Raw genomic sequence first — 21,459 nt, forward strand, 5'->3', positions numbered from 1 at the left:
GAGAGTAAAGGAACGAGAACGGACGGCGGCTAAAAAGGGCATCGCCGGTTGTAGAAACGGTCGCAGTGCCACAAGAAACTGACTAACTGGTAATTAGCATATTCTCGGAATATTTCGGAGGCACGCGATGTTCCCGGTCGCTCGTGTTCCGCAAAGTCTCGCGATTGCTCGGATTCCAATGAAAGAGAACTTTGTTAAATTCGGTAGATGCTGTTATACATATATGCGGTTTCCTGTATGCATTGCTTGTGAATTTCAATGGAATGACCAATCCAAAACGGAAAATAACTTTGAAAGAAATTATATGTTACAGAAATATACATGCATCATATGAAATAGTTAAATGAAAATTACTTACAATTTCAAGTGATCTTCAAGTGCTTTTCATCAACCTTTGCTTCTGATAATGTTTGCTTTGAGAGAAGTGAGAATTTACTTCGATTTATAATATCTCTCTTAAAATATAATTTTATAATTCTCGTATAATTCTTGTACATTATTCCAATCTTCTATACTCCCACATTGAGACTATTTAGCCATTAATTACCGACAAAATATGATCATAGATTCTTCTAAGAGTCTTTAGACTAACGCCTTCTTCCATCGCAGGATTGTCCCCTCTTTGTTTCGTCGATGTAAGCAATCTTGCAAAACCTGTCGCCCGTACTACTTTACTTCGGAGGATAAACCATCTTTCATCGACCGTAGCCGATTATCCGTGCGTGTAATTGGGCCTAATTGAACATTGATCGTACAATCTTCATGTCTGCGTTGTCCTGCGAGTATTTTGATCCATCACCATCGGGGCCAAACGGATTATTTGCGATGTCCGATTATTACGCGATTAATGACACGATGACTCAATTAAACGACAATGTGTCTACGGATTCAAATGCCTCAGAGTCGAATCCTACGCTTGCACATATCGCCTGCGACTTTATGTGGCCATTTCATAATCGATCTGATATAACTCATTGCGTTTTACATCAATTTCCAATTTCCAATGTTCCTTAGAGAGAGATTATTTATTGTCGCAAGATGGGATCGCGAATAGAATATTAATTTCAATTTTATTTATTCTTTAATTATCTAATACATTGAAAAAAATTATTTTATTGTTCTAATTAACAAAGATAAAAATCACTACATATATTGTCAGATTCTTTTCCAAAATACTTTATGCTATAAGCTATTAGAATAAATAGGGAAGCAAATAAAAAAAAGAAGAAAGAAAAATCCTTTTTATAAAAAAATACAAGTTTGCTTTAAAAATGTTATTTTAATAAAATAATTTTATCTTAAATATATAAATATAAACATTATCAATTTAACATTTAATTTGTATCATATCGCTGTTATTATATCATTATGCAAAAATTTATGCACAAGATTATTACCTAGTGTAATAATTGCCATTTGTACACGCGTAGGTGAAACAGACAACGCTTATTTTAAAAAGTTTGATTTTAAAGACATAAATGTAAACTTGCATTAATTGTAACATTTAATTTGTGTCACATCGCTGTTATAGCATATCATTATGCAAAAATTTATGCACAAGATTACTACCTAGTGTAATTGCCATTTGTACACGCGTAGGCGAAACGGACAACGCTCTTTCGCACGCGTGGAAGAGCATAGCTCGAATTTAACGAGCAAATACAGATTGTATCAGCCATTATGTCCGCCCTATTACGGTGATTAAGCTGTGCTCGCGTATAATCGTGCGAGTCACGGAGTATTGTCCGCGAAGTGTCGCCGTGCTATCTCATCTTTGTCGCTCTTAGGCGAAGGTGTGACATGTCTACAATCTCTCTTGAAAGCGTCTTATATGTAGATGCAGTCTAAATCTTTCTAAATAATTTATAATGAAATAGAAAGGTTCTCTCCCCTAATCATAATATTATGAGAAAGTCTCGCTCGCTTTAAACCTCTCTATTTAAAACATATATTTATTTAATTACATAATCTGATAATATTATAGATTAGAAGAATTAAATCAACAGAGTTATATTTTTTCTTCAATTATCATATAAATTTGATCAAATATTTTATTTCAAAGATAAAATTTTCTCGCTTAAAAATAAGTGACGAATAGTATTTAGCCCTAGATATGTATACACCTAAGGGCGGCTTGATAAATGGGGATTGCGTTCCTTACTCTCGATGTTTCGTGAACTCGATTCGCTACTGGATTATCGGACGATCGCTTATTTGTCGCAAAAGAAATAAGATTCTATGGTTCGGTTTACAAGCCGATAATTTTGTGGCTCGCGCTCTTCTGGGAAAAGCGTGGTGACTGATCGCTTTCACTCCGCGCCATTTACGATTGGTTCAAGATTCTCGTTTTCTTTCCTTTTTTCTGTCCCCTGCACCTGCAACACGGAAAGAACACGGAAACGTGATTACGATGCTGGGACTGCGCACGTCCAAACTCAATAAGAGAAGACGAAGCACGCAGAGAGCGTGAAAAAAGAATACAGGTGAAGGGAATCATAAGAATGACACTTATATAAAAATATACATACATATACGATCATCGACCTGGTTTATTTTGCAAAAAAATATAGTATTTACAATATATCTACCACATTTCCAAGAAAATCATATGCAATAAAGTGATTGCTAAAATGAAATACGACGTAAATGCGAAAAAATTAAAACTTTAAGTTGCGAGTATCTCATTGATAAATGTATCTGGCATAATTGTATATTTCTGCAGCACACGTATATCTGAGAAAAAAATTGCCATCATCGTATACCTAGCGCTGCGCATTCAATACAGTAATTAAGTCGCGGCCATGCGCAATTTTGCTTCGTAATTGCACATTTCTTTATCTTCGAGGCGCAGGGCGATTAATCAGCTCCTACGTCGCAGAATTAGTAATTTCGAAAAAAACTCCTTAGACGTTTACATACGGGGGAAAATTAACATACGCGCTCTCGAGCGCCCGCTCGGGGGCTCTCGTGCTGGCCGCGCGGCAAAAAGAAAATGCGACTTTGAGGAAAAAATGTCCGAGCCGATATGGTTTGCTGGAAAGGAAAGGTGGCAGGTGATATGGCACGCGATACGAAAATTACGGTGGCATCGATCAATACATGCAAAAATCGACAAAGGGGCAGCAGGGGCAACAGGCGCATCAATGACGATAGTGATGCTAATTTTCAGTGGCCGCTCGCTATTTCTCGTTTTACCGAGAAACCTTACCGTGCGTGCGTGTGTGTTAGCTCCCGAAAAAAAGATTCCGCGGCGAAGTAATTGAAACCTTGCGAGGATCGACCTAACCGCGTGCGTGTCTTTCTAATGTGTGCACCGCTTTTTTTCTTTTCTTTAGATTCATAATAATCGCTGATAAACGCGCTACTTTATTCCTTCGATTGGAATCGCAGTTACAATGTTCTAGCAGTAGGAGACGACACGCAAAGGTTGCATTTAATAATTAAACAAATTGTCTGTAGAATTTATGATACAGCCGCGTTAATGAATCAACTCTCCCTAATTTAGCTATTAATGAAGCGAGCTTTAATTTGTACCTCGATGTATAAACGATGACAGTACTTTCTGCATTTAATTTGCAATTGAAGTTTTCCGTACAAGAGAGACAAGAGAGCAAATTTGTTTGATAAAAAATCCTTTGCTACGAGATGCCTAAATAACGAAGTTTCGCAGTTACGCGGAAAAGATAAATCGCCAATTTAAAATGATGACGAAGAGCTAATAGAGACAGCATTTTATCTTCTCGTGTAGGGTTTACGATTAAACTCGCCGATGATAGACCGGGCGAAAATTGCAATATGATCGAATCGCGGGCACGCGAGCAATGCATTGTCACGAGATTGTTACTTGGCGGGTCCGCAAATCACACTATCTGCAACAAAAATCTGATGCTGATTTCTTTGCTTACATTACGTTGCACAAACAATCAATTAAAATTTGTATTATACATTTTAGTGCAAAGAAAACAACGCTGCATTAGAATTAACGAAGCGCTGGATATTATCTTTTTCGACAATTCAAGCTGATATTTTTTCTAAATCACAATGCACAATATAATCCTTGTAAATAATTTACGCGGCAAAGAATTCGTATCGAAGATCTAAATCGTTGAATCGTGCATCAAAACTCATGTGCAACCAAGTAGAAACTAGCGTGATGACTATTGTCGGACTTTAAACGAAAGATCGTCCAGCACCAGTACAACTCGACTTGAAATGCATCGACAACGCTCACCAGGTCTAACTACTACTGATCTAACATAAGTGTGTGGCAGCTTATTATATGAGGAATTACTACTGACCGAGGCGTATGCGATTTATCGGGGTGTCGGTGTGCGACGCTCTACTCGACTCTAGCGTGATCGTGTGTGCCACCCTCGCGAAGAAACCCCTTTTTCATCGTTCGCTGCGGTTATCCTATAGTCGCGTTGCCCGAACGGATTAACGGAAAAAAAGCTCGGCTGGCTTCTGTTAAGCGGCCGTTTAAAAATTTTAGCGAGCGGCAACAACGATCAATTATCGGGCACTGATATTGTCACGGCATTTTAATCATCATCTTAGCCTCCCCATTTCCTCTCTTCCATCAATATCGAATAAGAGTTTCGTAATTCCTCGCTGGAAAATTATGGGGTAAGCGAGAAGCAGAGAATCTCCTTGAAGACAGAGAAACTTTCCGATGGCATTCATGCATTGTTTGTTGCTAATTAATGATGATAATTAAAAGCTTGCATCATCTTGAAAAAAACTTGCTGTTTTCTAATACAAATCCGCCTAGGGAGGGGAGTAATCTATGCGAATTGCAGTTAATGATTTTGAAAAATTTGCACTATCAGAATTTTAATGTAATAATGATAATAATGTAATAACGATAATTTCGACGACCTTGACGTTTCTCATTAAGATTGTCTGTTTCGCTTCCTTGCAATTATCAATTTTTGTGGCCTTTTCAAGTTTCTTCTTTAATTTTTGCAAGAAAGCAATATGTTTATTAAAAAGAATCTAAAATTTTCAAGTTTGGTACCATCCATACAATAATTCTCACGTTTCCTACTTGATAGTTGGAGCCTCCTCTTCTGGAGTAGACTATGGACTTGGACGAGTGCAACAAAGATAAAGGCATTCGAATGCGAAAGACAGAAGAGAAAGAATATGCGGCGAAGCAGGAGGAGAAGGAGGAGGAGGAGAACGAGGAGAAAAAGGAAGAGGACAAGAAGGTGGTGGAAGAAGAAATACCTAACGCCGATCGAAGAGAGGGAACCCCACCTCTTGCGAGAGCAATGCCGTGTCGGGACAGGCCCGTCGAATGTTAAGGAGACGTGGGGAGCGAGCATAACCTCGTCGAACCCAACTTCACCTCCTCTCTCGGAGGCCGCTGCGCAGCCGGCGATCTCGTGTATGATTTCCAGCCGGTCTTCTATTGGTCGGGGGGTCCGTGCGCGGTTACCGCCTTCGTCATTAAACAAAACGTGCTGCGAGAAGAGGGATTAAATTAAAAATCGAAGGGGTTCGGGCCCGCTACAGCGTGTTTCTGGCCTTGCCGTGGCATTGTTGCGATTCGTATATGGTCCTTTTACAAGCATCTGCTTGTTTGTGCGACCCGTCAACCCGAATCGCACCTGCAATTACGTACGTATTTCCTATACGTGGGCTTTGAAGAAAATATTTTTGAGTCGTCGGATCGCGGAGATGACGTAACAAAACAAGATCGTGACAGCGACTCCAAAATATGGTGCTTTAGATATATTTTTAATTTTATTCCTCGATTACATTCGCGCTTTTCCAATTTCGTAATCCAACATCTCATTGTCAACTTGTAAATATCTTAGTTGCATTCATTATGCTAACTCTTACAGTAACCATCAATGGTAAAGCTACATCACCAGCTAATTCAAACATGCAGCTGTTTATGTCGTACGATATTAAAAGGAGAGTCGAGTCGATCGTGACCAACGTATTCGGAGCATAACGCGATTATAACTGCATACATCATAGCGCATCTTGAAAAATTCATATTGGCATTCATAGCACTACCTTCATTCATAATTTACTTAGTAATTTAAGTTGGAATTTCTGGGATCATATTTTCTCTTCAAGAATTTCAAAAGAAATTTTGTAAATGATTTATAATCATTTTATATTTATTATATATTTTTTATCTCCTCTTTTCAATATTTTTATCCTTACTTCTCTGAGATAAGGGTGCTTTCATTGACAAGTATAAATGGACCCAATAAATATCGAATTCTCACCGAAGATGATCAGGGGAGAACGCCACTGTTATCTGCGTCGAGGAAAGAGCGCGATACCGATATCTCTCAGGTTAAATCGTGGGGTTAACTCTGTTCCGTCCTCTTCCTTCTCCGCATACGATGCACAGGGAGGCGGCGGAGGAAGAGGGTCCAGCATTGTTCGCGGACAATGTAAGCATGTCCGGAACAAAGAGCGGTAATCGACCCGTGTAACATTTATAACGTAATGGGAGGGCCTCTCCAGCCTATAATAATATCAATTACTGGGCCCGGAGGAGCGAGGGAGACACCACGAGGACGGAAGACGTCGGAAAGAGAACCGGCGTCCGCGGGCGCGGGTGGAGGGCCTTAGATCGAGGGGAGCGGGTCGGCGACGCGGATTCGCGGATCTGTCGGGCAGAAAATTGACGACGGGACCCTCTTCTACCTCCTCAACTGGCCAGCTGTCTTCGAGAAAGAGGACGCCGTGACGCACTCGTTAGGCCTCGTAATCGGAGAGTAACAAGATTCGCGTGTGAAGCACGACGACTTCGTGATTCCCGATCGCTCGCACTGGTATCCTAATGGTTAGCTGCCTAGGATTTTTTCGATCCTGCTTAGGAATGTCTCTCTCGTACGATGTTCTCATTTTCTTAATAAGAACGCGAGTTGACTCGACCTTTCACTCAATCGGATTTGACGTTTATGTTTCTGTAATTGCGTATATCTTGTACTTTCTATTGCTGCCAATTATTTTGAGATGTTGATGGTTTTTATATGAAATTTTTGTACAATATTTTTACTCTGCAACTTTTAAGAAATTGCTATCTTCTATGGTAGATTATGTTAAGGAGCGCGCATTAATTAAGGCAGAAGTTTGGCGCCGATATTTTTCCACGTATCTCCCTGTAAAGGGCCGGGACAACGTGCGGAAATTAGAATACGATATTACGAAGATCAGGAGATGATGATCCGGCCATGATTATTGGCATTAGGCGCGTCTGTCGCGCCTACGAATTTTGTGCGGGATTATTTTTGGGGTTTCTGAGGTCGGCCGATGCTGTTCGAGGCAGGTGGGGAGCGCGATACCGGCCGGGTGTATCATAGTTTTATTCCTTCCACGGCCGGGGAAAAAATGTAATTGGCTTGACCGAAATCTATCGCCGAGGGTGGACGAGACGGCGCGCACGGGGGATGCATGGGGGATGTGAACGAGGGAGAAAAAGCGCGTGTGCGCAAGCGGGGCATCCTCCCGTAATAACAATGATTAGGACGACGAAACGGTCCGCGAAAAAACGAAGAGAAGAGAGGAGGAACAGCAAGCATCTTCCATCGCAAAATGGCGGCGGATAGAGCGAGTCGTGCCAAACATTGTTATAAAAGGGTGCGTTCTTCTTCAACAACAAAGAAGTTTGCTTTTTATTAGACCCGAAAATATATTTATATCGGTTATGTAGAATCGCATTATTCTGTACAATTTCATCTGTGTAATCAAGATATTGATTATTCAATCATCGATTATATATTTTTATCCAATCATCGATATATTTTGATTGGCTTGTGCATTAATATGTGCAGCTTTGTACTTAAAAATACATAAAAAATAAAAATAAAATATTTGAATTCACGGTAAAAAAGAGAGAGGAATTCTCGAAGTCCTCAACTAACAATGTTTCTGCGAAGACATGTACAGTCGTCGACGCATCAAGGCTTCTCTCGTCTGTCAAAACGGCGACGGTCAACTGTGTAACGAGTAGGATGCGTGTCCCATGGTCTCTCAGGCTTTCGTGCACATCGCGGTAAGTTCCCAAGAAAGTAGAGCATTCCTGCCCATAACACATGCACGCGATTTTCTGCTTCCCTTTTCGAGGATCGTTAAAAGTCCACTCCGCCGGCGCCAACATAATATTCGGGCTTTCCGCGAAACGCGCGTCGGGAAAAAAGCGCAGGCGAACGAGCGGCGCAGTTATGTCACTATTAAAAACGCATTAATCCCGAATTTTGCGGACCGGATCGCGGCCGACGTTTCATGCCGAGCGACACAAACGGCCTGCATCGGACTATCCGAGATTGTACAAAGCTCGCGGCACTATCACATATTTGCTCACCACACTCACATATTTGCTCGTGCATATGTTGCGAGGAAAGCAGCGCCGATTTCGACGAACGCATCATCGTATTATTAAGAAATCACAATGACTCATCGTATCATTTTTCGCGAATAAACAAGTGCAATGAATAAAATAAACAGAAAATAAATAAAGCAAATAAAAAAATATTTCAGAAACTACAGATATAAATTTATCGTATAATGAGCGATTATAATGCAACTTTAAACTATAATTGAAAGAAATTATTAAGAAAAAAATGATTGAAAAAAGTATAAACTACGATGACCTATCTAATCTATTATTTTATTAATATAAAAGGAATTTTATGCTATTTAATTTTAAAATTATTTGTAAAGACAGATCTTTCTTCCTTCCTCCCTCCCTTCAAAATATTAATTTTATCTCTTATATAATCTTAAAAAATAGATAAAATAGATACTTTGATAAATGAGAAATAACGCGAAGAATAAAATGCTTTATTTCGAGGATACATTTAGCGAGAGGAATCCGAGGAAAAGTTTGCATTTGTGCCATCGCGAGAATTGCAACAGCATTGTTCCGCACTTAAGATTAAAAGGCAACGATTCAACCCCGACGAAGGGCGGTGGATGAAATGGATGCAATATTACGAACGTCATTGACAACGAGAGAATAACGAGCTACGACCGATGTTGCTATATTCGAAAGTGCGACGAGAAAGCTCGGAGCTTCTAAAGCCGCGTTCGCCGCTAATGGCACTTCTTCGAGGGGGAGATTTTAAGCTCGTTTCACGGGAAAACTGTTGATTTTCCCCAAACGAGGAGTTACTTTTCTATCGCATCATCTCGAATCATCGATCAATCGACGAATATTTTACAATTTTTTAATATTTTGCAATTGAAAGAAGAATTAATCTATTTATTAATATCAAAAAATTATCAATATTTATAGATTGAGCTTTTTAATATCATATATACAATGTATATAACTTAATATTACTTGATTATTTAAATCTTTGAAGAGTACTATAAACTAACAAATATTAATTAATATAATAGAACTTTCTTACAAAATGCATCAAATTATACTAAAAATCGCCGAGCAGCTCCAAGTTCTACAAAGTATCACGAAGAACAAAGAGTAATATTAAATGTTGGACGTCGGTCGCTTCGCTGAATCATTTTTAATAAGATCGTAGTAAAAAATGCTTTAACGGTACAAATTTTCGTGGTCACCTCCCTCCTTTCCTTTCTCCATTTTTAATGACGCACGTAAAAAAAGTATCGTGATATCCACCAGGATTCGACGCAAGGAGGGCAAAAAGACGGAGCGTCGGCGGAGCGAAATCAAGAAGGAGCGCGACGAGAGACACCCTTCTGCCTAATTCGATCGAAGACTCATTATGATCTTAGAGCTCGTCTCAGCAAACCTAGCATTAGTATAAACACGGATCGGGAGTACCATTATCCTGGCCGCGGCGGTGGCCCGTTTTGAATACGAAAGGAGCAGAGATATTATGTTAATCGGCCGGGCGATATTACGATATGCGATCGACCGCGTTGCTCCTTTCTCTCACATGGGCCTTTTTCGGATTTTTCGCCCACGTGTAGCGTCGCGTATGCATATATGTATGCGTATCTCCCCGGGGCGGGAAAAAGCACGTCGTAACAAAAAAAAAAATAATTAATAAACGGAAGAGGAACGCAGGCGAGTCGCGCCGGCGATCGCTGTCTCCCATGAATATTTATTTAGGTCAGACTCAAACTTTGTTCAAGGTAGCTTTTGACGCTTCGTTAGGCACTCGACAAAGGAGCCTGACTGTGCCCTTTTTAACTCCTGTAGAGTAATTAGCACGAAGACGTTCTATCTAGCCGTCTAACTCGCGACATTTATTCTGATGGAGTCAGGCGTGAATACGTAACCGATGGGGCTATGGAATCGACGAGGGTAACCCCCCTGATACGAGAAAATCTCGCTTCGAATTCAACCTTTTGCGTTCGTCTTTGTAGATTAGGGCAATACAAAGGCAATGAAAGGGTTAATCGTTCTCTCGTCAGCGACGCTGGTTGAATGAAACATGACTCTCTATTTGATTAAGCATTTCTCAAAAATTATCATATATTAAACGTCAATTATCTTGATATTATTATAATTTTATTAATTTAAGCCCATACGATATTGTAATTCAAATTACTAACAATTGATCTGTTATTATTTATTGATGTCAAATCTTGCCATACTTTAATGTGAGATACTTTAAGTAAAATCAACAGATATCGAAATATAGTTACGTATCTTTTTCTATTTATTATTTTTCAATGTACAATTCGTATATTATTTTCTGAATTTTGCCGTGAGAATTCTTTTTTACAGTGGAAATACAGATTTTTTTAAATGGAAACAAAATTATGCAATCACACATGGGAATGATTATACACATTGAATTCTAAGAAGTGATTTGCGTCGCTTTCTATAGATCAACGCGTCTTCTCCCGCACAGAGCTATCAATTATTGAAGTAACTTTAATTGCAATCACGTACGTAACCGCCGCAGCAAATATATCCGCGATCTGTACTTACACTTACATCATGAATTGTATAGTTTATCCGTCGAGAGAGCTAACACGCGTAATTTTAGGTCTGGTTACTTATCTCTTTCATTGGTTATCTCTGAACATTATCAAAGTAGTAATCATTTCCAAATATTAGCGTGAAACAATTCCCGCGAATTAACGTTACAATAATATCGATAGAAAATTACTGGCATTTTCGATTGAGATCCAATAATCGAGAACAATTTTGTTTAACTTGAATTAATTCTGGTTTTCTCGATATAAATTTATCAAATAATCAAACTGATTTAAAAAATACATATCACTTATAAATATCAATCCATATGAATATTTCAAATGTTTAAAAATAATTAATTTATAATTTTGCCAGTAATATTATTTTTATATAAACTCAATCAAAATATTATTCTTGTTTAATACATTTTTATATTTCTCTTTCGCCAAATTAATTCTATCGTTAATTTTTGACAGACACATATCAAAATTTTTATTTTATTTCTCATGATACGTCGTGAAAGCGCATATCCTCTCGTGAAAATTGTGCAGTAGCTGTCTTCGAGTTCGAGCGGATTATAGGGGTGGCAGAGTTGAATGAAGGGTGTAGGAGGGTTCGGCTACTGAGGGATCGTTGTTGCCATGGTAACACCAGCCCCGTCCTCTGGTCGTTTGCCATCCCCCCGAGAGGGAATCCTCCGACTGTCAGGGAGGGCGCGATCCATATCTGCTAACGTGAAGTCACGTTTGAGTGGCCATTTTGTGTCTACATTTGTAGATTCTACAATGGTAGAAGAATAATTCCGCGTGTTGGCACGCTTACCACTGATCTCAAATAATTGCACAAATTTTTGTTTGTGTTATATATTTTATTTTATATTAAACATTTTTTGTCAATTTAAATGTCATCTAAAATTCTCTTTAAAATACTAATACATTATTAAAATATAGACAATCAATTTTATTCTCATTTCTTTCGCAAATTTCTATCAAATAAATTTCGAAGTTTCTCAGGATCTTTAATCAAAAGCGCTACAATAATTTATATTTTCGTGCGTATAAACAATTATATTATTTTTTATTTGTTAAAATGTTTCTTCAAAAGTATCAATAAAATAAACATTTAACTTATATAAACTTAATATAAGATAATAATAGAAATTACAGGGACATTTCTCGCGATTTGAAGAAATGTTTCTGTCTCGTGTATTGCAGTTATTTTCACCGAAGTAAAGGAGAGTAAATGAGAGAATGGTTCATATATGAAGGATAAATATATAGTGCGATAATAGTAGGTGCGACATAGCGCAAAAAGTTAAGCTTCACACATAAATGATGCATACAAAAGAGTCCGCGTGTCAAAGTTGGTTGGGAAAAATCCTGAAACAAAGAACGAGGAAGCAGTGATTAGAAACAATGTTGCATGCTGCTTCGTAATTACATGTTTTCCTATTTATGTAATCTGTACTGAGCTCCAACTTTGTGAATTTACACGGCGATGATACACATGGTCTCCGAATAATACTTGATGCACTTGATACACATCATGTTGCACGCTTTTTAATACCTGACATCGCACGACGGCAAGAAGAAAAAAGAATTAATATCTTCCACGTTTTAAGCTTAAAATTCCACAGCCATATGGTAACGGAAACGTTGAAAATTTACATTTACCGACGCTTTCGCCACGAAATTCCACTCGACATAAACGTTCGTACGTGCGATGCATGTCTCAATATCATTAATAAAAAGCAATAGTTCTTTGAAATCAATTTATATTATTGGAATTTGCAATTTTATACAATTTAATTTTAATGCACAAAAGAAATCTGTTTTATTCAAAATAAATTATTGTTCAATATCAATAAGATGTGACAAAAAAGTGAAAAATTAAAAAAATTATGTTAAATTACTCAAGAATTTGCTGAACACGTTCTACGATATTTAAAGAGACACAATGTTCTAGAGCGGTAGTTATTCATTAAGCTCGATGGCTATCATTCGTTGGTATCATTAAATGAACGCGACAGTGGCAGTTAGATCATCAACACCGATAATATCCCACGTGATTAATTATTCCGTAACATTAACACTTCTCGCGCGGGAAATCACACTCGCGTTGCAAGTAAACACTTCTCTCTCGATAATAAAAAAACAATAAATTACTTTCAGCGTATTAATTTGGAGCCTATATAGAACGGTGCATAGAGCTTTCAATGATATTTTTGAGGACTCTCCGAAACCACCCTACGTCCAATCCGGCGCTCTCTCGAAAATGCATAGGGGCGCACTGTCGCATTGTCTGCATTGGTTCTCGAGCATCAATTTTGAGAGTCATGCTCTTAACCTATTACAACGTTAAGAGGAAACAATCATGCAGAACGACAATTAACAGAAAGTGCATCCGGAATGTATATATCAATCTGCGCAAAAAGAGATGACTGTGTCATATTTATACCTCGCTTTTACGGACTACTTTGTATGTATTCAAAGTAATCAGATATTATTGTAATACTAATATTCTTATATTAATACATAATAAAAGTCTTGATCGTATATAACGTGTATAAAATTGCTATTAAATGAAGGCAAAAACACGTGTTCGCTTGAAGACACTTGACATGTTACGCATAATTGTTCGAGAATTAACATAAATCCTGACTAAAAATATCTTTCTTGAAGTTTAAGTGGGTGTTTCTTCACGGACAGAAATTTGCACCTTAATGCGGTCTTCTTTTGCATGCACATGTACCTAATTTCTTATTCATTCGCAAGTGCTGGGATATACGTTACCGTATCTGGCGCTCGATTACGCATGTAATAACCCGCGAGCGAAAAAAGCGAACGAAAAGCAAATCTATTCTCGGGCTCGATATTTCATTATCGTATACTTTGTATAAACGATACCATAGAAAATTAGTTATTTCACCTTGTAATATTATTATTCTTTACAAAAATAGGATTTTAATTCATTTCTCACGGACATATATTTTTCATGCATATATTATATCTTACTCTTTTATAGAAATATTTTTGATTTCTCTAAAAAGAGACAGTAATATATGTTACACGCGCACACATTGCATAGAATACTTATATTTAAAATTAAAATTAATTAATTAGTTAATTACAGAATTAGAGAAATTAAAGCTTTTCTTTGCACCAAAGTAACAAAACGGGAATGAAAATAAAGCTGTGGGAAAAATCTTAAATCTCATTCTCTGTCTAGCGGAAATTATAATATTCCGCAGATGACTCTACATATATCTTTACTATCTAATTATAGCCTCGTGCAAGGAATGAAAATTCCGATTAAATTATTTAGCCGCCCTCGAAGAATCGTCTCTCTGACGGGGAATAAACAGAGGGAAATATATATATATATATATATATATATATATATATATATATATGTCCGACATATACATATGTATATATATTCTTTCAAGTTGCTCGCAGGCTGCGTGGTGAAGGCCCATTTGCGTTGCAGGTAACTCCACACTCCTCTCGAGATATCTTCCACCTTCGACGGGCTGCTTCCTATATACGTGTGCGCGCGGCGGGCGATGCACATGCGGCAAACGCGGGCAGAACCTATCTGCCATGCACGATCTCTCGGTTGCATATAGGCCGAGACGCGCAGCACGTCATTACGCGTGGAAAGCAAAAAGACGAGTGCTTTGCGGTCGGCCAATCGCCGTTCTCGTGCTAATGAATCTGAACCAGCCCGACCAATGGTAGAGTCCGCATACACCGCTCCCGCTTGTATGCCCGATGTAACCCCCGCAGCTATGTCTCGCGGAACCGACCAAGGGTGTGGTGCCCTTCGATCGGGGGACCCGAGTATTGCGCGAGATCGGGGTTGAGCGCGAATTATCGGCTAATAATATTTGCTGTGACAATCTTCCATTGGGATCAAATTGTTGATGTAACGCCAATGAACGTAACATTGATTTATTGGATTAAAAAAACGGTTGAATTAAATTTAAATCGTATATTTAAAAAAAAAAAGAAAAGATGAGATACCGATACAACTCTTCAGGGGTAACATTGTAATACAAAGATCGTTTCTCTTTTCTTTTGTAATAATTAAACATGAAAATTTCTGTCACACGGAAGGGGCTTTACGCGAATAATGTGTAATACACGAGCAGTCGCTTAAAAATTAATTCGCATCATCAATAAATAACTACGCGTCGTCCCTGAGGCCACCCCAGAGGTGTACCTAGTGGGTTGATGTTGGAGAACTCACGCGACTGCATGCATTTTTTATTGCTTACCCCTATCCCGCGAACATTATGCTCGCCCGTCGGCAACATTATGTAACCAGTAAACTTAAATTTTATCTAATAAAACCCACATACATATCATGCGTAGCGCATATACAGATATTTTTTTTAAATAATAGTTATTAATATATTTTCTCTCTCTCTCTCTTCTGTCAAAATTCCTTATATATGTTGCAAATCGAGTTTACGAGAAATCAAAGAGTATCTCGTCCTTTGGAAAGCATCTCCTTGCATCTTCATCCTTTCAAAAATAAAAACGTAGAAATTCATTGAGGCATCCTCTTCGGAGCTATCGATCGTATTGTGCTCCATGATGGGATAGGGATGAAAAGAGCAAGATATCTGGAGCTGCGAAAATGCTGCGACGAGCGCGCATCGCCGGCGCGGCTTCGCGTGCATGTGTCTTCGGTGCATGTGCATACTTACGCGCGGCGTGCATTGCCGCGGCGGTTGTAGAGAACGGCGCAGCGGAGTCGGAGAGGCGCTCAGGGCTATCATTATGGCAGCAGTAGACACTCCCTCCTTATCGCCGGTTTCCAACACGAGTCCCAGACGAACGAACGAACGAACGAACGAACGCTCGCAGCTTCGCTCGCTCGCCATCATTATGTTTTCCGCGGCAAGCAAGAACGCACAACACGGAGAAACAGAGAGAGAGAGAGAGAACGGGTACTGCATTTCCGTATACATGTCTTGTGCATGTGCGTGTATAAGCGTACGCGCCGCGATGGAGATAGGAGCGCATGCACACGGGCGTGGAAAGTCTAACACGGCCAGCGCGTCGAGTCGCATGTATCTTCTGTTTTTTTTATGTTCGTGAATATACATCTCCGCCAACTCCTTGATACATTGTTGTCGATTCTTTGGAGAAAGGCCCCTAGATCTAGATGGAAAGCAAAATGGTAAAAGGGATGGAAAAAGAGAAGATTCGTAGAACGTAGTTTGTCTCGTCGCTATTTGAATTTCTTGGTCAAAAATGCTTTATTTTTTTTTTATCGAAAATGGTGCATTGCTGTGTTAAAATGTTTAAATTAAAAAAAATTAATTTAGTGCTAAGTATAAATCTAATCATAATGAGGCTTTAGTAAAACTAGTTAGTCTTTATTAATATTATCGAATATCTTAATAAATTATTAAATATCTTAATAACCTTAATTAACATTTTATTGTAATGTTAATAATAAAATTTTGAATAAAAAAATTAATATGAATTATGAATATATTTTATAATGAGAGATACAATCGCAACAAAATCAGAAAGAGGAAACCCTAAATTTTGTAGCGCTATCATATAATATATTAATATCTTTCATACCAAATACGAAAGAGCTTTTTTTTCACGATAATAAATTTATACTTCAAAGAAGCTTTATTTCTTATGTACATCGGTATCGATATAATTCTCAATTCTAGAAAATATGAAGCAGCAATCACTCACAACGGCAGAAAAACCGCTATTCCGTAAGAGTAATATAGCGGATAAGGAGGTACCGGTGATGTTAACGCAACGCACGAGATATGAATTAGATTCAGATGGGGCGGCTTATATATGTCGCTTTCTTAAACATTTTTTTTTCACGACAACAGAAATTACGGCCCATACACGAGCAGTAGCGGTGCACACACATGATCGCACCAATCATACACGGATATGGATCAAAACGCGGTCACCATATTGAGCCGTACGTTCTTTCATTTCCTTAAACACAGCTCGCCGAGTACAATTCTGATACTTTGTAATCGATAGTTGTGAGAAAGAGGTCTAAGCATGTAGTAGAAACTAGACTGACCGGAATGGTAGACCGTAGAAGCGCGGACGTCTGTCATTATTGCAAATAATAATAGTTGCGTAGTGTAGCGGTTTAATGTTAACGTTTGTGCTCCCTCCAGATTTAAAAAACACGGATTTTTCTAATATATCACTTTTTGGGTAAGAGGTTACTCTGATCCTAAATTTACATTAAAAAAAATTATATTCTACATATCATTTGAGCCAACAAAAATTCATTAAAAAAATATCAAATAAATTTCAAAGAAAATCATTTTGTTTCAATCGAAAGAGCAAAACAGTTTGCTTGCGTGTAAAAAAAACCGAATATTTTTATTATATTCTTTCTGAGAATTCTTTCTATGAAATTATCTTTCTTATTCTAACAGAAGGAAAAATTTCCCGTTGTAAAAATACACCAAACTACTATCTCATAAATTGTTAAAACATAATGTTTCGCGTCATGGCAACGTTTAATTGCACACATACTTTCGCGGAAATACTTGCTTCTTTCTTATTTTTAACGCATTTTTGTACTTTTTAGCATTCATTCTAGCGAGATTCAACCATCAAGTGTCGATCGTCTTCCGGAAGAAATTGCAGTTTCATCGAAAGGATCGAGATAATGCTCGATTTCGCAGCTGTAGCGATTAAATACAACGGGCGAGATCATTATAATCCTAGGATCAGATAAAATACTGAAAGTGATCGAATTCGCAGTGATTCGCTAGTGAAAATAATTGTTCGCCTAGTTTGTACTATCGTTTCCGTTATCACAACACGATCTAAAAGTTAATGCGCCAACAAGATTGATTCTAACGGCAATCGCTTTGCCAATTTTGTTCTCGAATGCATCCGCGAGATCAACAATACGTGGCAATTACTGTGATTTATTTAATATTTCATACAACATTGCGTCTAAGATTCAGTTCACTTATCAAATTATCAAGTGCTTTTCGTATTTATTTGAAATACAGTTAATCTATAATTATACATCCAATTACTGATCATGCGATCAGAGTTGATTATTTTTAAAATAAATACTTTTTTTATTATATCTTTAATATAATTATAATTGATACAATTATTGTACCGATAGCAAACAATAGCTTAAATAACTTTTTGTGTAATTTTCCTCATTCTCTTATTAACTTTAAAATTTAATTTATATATTTTATTTATTTATTTTTATTTATTAAAATCTGCCAAATATTCTTTTTATAGCGTAAGATATTTTCTATGACAAATTAATTTTGGTTTCGAAATTTCTGATTTAAAAAGCAAAGTCATTGTATTATAATCTACATAATAATTTTGAATATAAAGAGTTGAAACAAATTGATTGGATTCATGTGGCAAGTAGATATGCATACATGTGTGTGTATCTATGTACATTTTTCTTTTTTGTATATAAAAAAAATATAATTTTTACCTTCTGAATTTCTCTCGTGTAGTTTTTGCGAAATGATTTCTCAGAGTTATTTCTAAACTCAAAGATGTCCTTCGCAGTCAGGCAGAAATTCTCAGGTATCCACAAATGATTGGTTCTCGAGCGACAATTATTGTCTGACTCTCGAGTCGTAAATGTTGTAGCCTGTGGTCGGGTTTCCAAGTTTTGTGAGGCTCGGCGCGATGCCAGTATCTGTGACAGCTGAACCGAAATATCGAAGGCGATTATTATAGCTAATTGTATGTAGGATTTCGCGAATCGAAAACGTAAAGAGAATAAGAATTTTGCTGGATAATTCTGCTATTTAATTCTGCTATTTAATCAAGTCCGACTTGATATATTAGTATAACGATACATTAACAGAACATTTTAATTTACTAAATCAAGTTTTTAATTTCTAAAAAAAGAAAATATGTTATATTGTTTGATAAGAACAAAAAAATCAAGTATCTTTTTAGTCTCTCCAATAAAAAGCATGAAGAATGAATGATATTCGAGTAAGATTGACATTTAAGAGATACGATGCGGATTTCCTCTTCTTATGTAATCAAAGCGACATATTCTAACATCACACATAAATTCATACGTTACGTAATTGAATTGTGCATACTTTGTGCGCATCACTTTAATATTTTTTTATAAATGTGCAACGATAGAAAATCGATTGATATAATCACCTGGTAATAATCCTCCTCCTCGTCCAATTTGCGATATACAATCCCTTGATGAGAAGATATTCGTCGCTCGGCGTGGGCGTTTACGTAACCATCAATAACAACGTACATTCTCTTTATCGAAAGAGATATCATTTGATGTTTTTTCGATTTCTTTTTATGGTTTTTTTGATTTAAAAATTGTGTAAATTCATCATCATCTTATGCTCGCGCGATACGATTCGTCACTAAATGTGACTGCAACAGATGTGCATTGATTGGCAAACATAAACATCGAAAGAAATTCAGAGATCGACAAATGATCGATTTGCAGTTTGTTAGCTATGGCGGCACAAAAGCTTGTATCCAAAGCGACATGTGCGCCATGCAAGCCGCTATGTTTTTATCGTGCAATATGTAGAAGGAAGCTTTTTCACTGGAACTCATGGAGGACCAGTCTAAACAAAGGTACGGCAATATTACGTCGCGCATATCGATCAACGATACATCATGGCGATCGATTCACATATAAATCGTCAGAAAGGTAACTGGCATTCCTGTCCATTACGATGTTTGCCATGTAAACACCGAGATTAATATTCGGACATGCCGATTGTCGTTCAGATTTCTCTTCAACCAATCGAGGACCTTCCGTTCAATCGATCCGTCATTGATCAAGACGATAGATCACAAATTAAACGGCTTCACTATGCACTCCTGCTACGAAGAATGGATGGAAGAATTGCGAGAGAGGAACGGAAAAGCAAATGTCGCGATTCACTCTCGGGAAGTATCGCGATAACGTGATGCGGATGTTCCGGAAGTGCGGCCCCGATATGGCCTCAAGAAAGCGTAACTTTCTTTGCGACCGCTATTTTTTCCGTTCGTTCCCGACTGACTGACCGCCGTGTCACGGTCACTCACACCACGAATGAAAGTTCTCCACCGCAAAATCGAACCCGGAGGAAGTGCGAACGAAGAAGAGGAAACGCGCTCCGCCGTGCAAGCGGGAGCATGTGACAATCCGCTCGCATCGAGGACCGAGAAGAGACTCTATAAGGTGGTTTCCATCCCCCAATAGCGCGGCTGGCGCGCTGGCGGACCCGACGCTGCAATCATTCCCCGGTAATGATTGTCATTACCGGGCACGGGAGGGCGAGCGAGAGCGGGTGGACGAACCGAGCAGAGGGATTGGCCTGCATTGCGATTGCGTTTCTGTCTGGTCCCATTGGCCGACAAACTGCGACTACGGACGCGTCTGTTCCTCGACGGATGCCGGCGACCTGCATCGCCGAGGGTGGTGGTGGCTAAGTAATTCCCCTTTTTTGGACGATCTTCATTTGATAGGGATCGACCGTAATCGCGGGCTTCGATTGTTGAGCCGTAAGTACTTTTCAGGGAGGGATTCCAGTCGATGAAGATTGTGTTTATCGATTTTTGCTGCTCGCGAGGAGAAGATAGAGCCCGTGCTGAGTTTTTTGCGATCCACAGGCGGTAAATTTTGATTAAAGAGTCGAGAACTGATACTCGCAAAATGTTATCAATGTGGCTCTTTATAAAGAGATGAAAATATTTTAAGCTTGTGCTTTGAACAGAAATATATTTACAAGGGAAATATCTCGTAAATTAAGCTAAGTGCTAATTTACAAGATATTAAATTTTTATTAACTGTCATGATTGAGATATACTTTCAGATTGCAGATATATAATTTTAATATATAGCAAGGAATTATAAAATATGGTATAAATATTATGCAAATCGTGAGAAAAATTGTTAAGAAATATATAATTTCTATAATAAAATACTGCAAAAATATCTGATGGCGATCTAACAGATTACGACACCTAGAGATATGCACCATTCCAACCCTCATCGTCTCGTGCCCATTCATTACAGCGTCCGTAGCACTCACGTGTAGCCATTGAGCGGAATGCAAGTAGCGAATTAACCTGAAATGCCCGGCTAACTTTTCTGAATGGGAGATTACTGACTCGTGCGCTCGCAGAATCGTTCAGTATTTTTATTAATGTCCGCCTCGCGTTACGTCAGCATCTTCTATATCATCGATAATGATTGCGTGATTCAGTGAGTTTTATAGCAGTATATTCTAACGTTCTTTCCCACGATAAATGTTCTTTAGTTATGAGCGTCATAAGAAGAGATTACTTATGCCTCTATCAAACAATAATTTCGATCAACTGCCGCGAGAATCTCTATGGAACCTCTTCAATTTGTTGCAAATATCATAGCTTATCATGCTTGATTCTTTTTACAAATATAAATTTATTTTTTTTAATATTTTCTGCAGTTCGCAATCACTATGTTTCTTAAACAACAAACAGTTTTATATTTAAAATGACCAATCTTTTCAATATCGTATTAGTGATTATTGATTGCTGTTTCACAATGAACAATTA

The 21,459-nt window shown here is 38.0% G+C and overlaps 1 protein-coding gene across 3 annotated transcripts; it reads right to left on the bottom strand.

Moving 5' to 3' along the window:
* Positions 1–1,391: 1,391 nt before the first annotated feature.
* LOC145971151 (uncharacterized) lies at positions 1,392–20,490 on the bottom strand. Of its 3 annotated transcripts, none has more exons than XM_083098504.1 (3): positions 19,066–20,490; positions 18,371–18,589; positions 1,392–2,375 (listed from the first exon to the last, which is right to left on the bottom strand). In XM_083098504.1, exons 1-3 carry the CDS (start codon positions 19,195–19,197, stop codon positions 2,310–2,312), a joined length of 417 nt encoding a protein of 138 aa, XP_082954630.1. In that variant the 5' UTR covers positions 19,198–20,490; the 3' UTR covers positions 1,392–2,309. The 3 variants fall into 3 exon arrangements, 2 of the variants coding, with proteins under 2 accessions (XP_082954630.1, XP_082954631.1); XR_014438779.1 differs by lacking the exon at positions 1,392–2,375 and adding an exon at positions 11,912–12,261 and having other exon boundaries at positions 19,066–20,486; XM_083098505.1 differs by lacking the exon at positions 1,392–2,375 and adding an exon at positions 15,826–16,053 and having other exon boundaries at positions 19,066–20,488.
* Between the last annotated feature and the right edge of the window lie 969 nt (positions 20,491–21,459).

This window comes from Camponotus vicinus, unplaced genomic scaffold (genome assembly GCF_025532165.1).
Source record: "Camponotus vicinus isolate PSW18456_S1 unplaced genomic scaffold, iyCamVici1.0 SCAF_4, whole genome shotgun sequence".
Lineage (NCBI taxonomy): Eukaryota > Metazoa > Arthropoda > Insecta > Hymenoptera > Formicidae > Camponotus > Camponotus vicinus.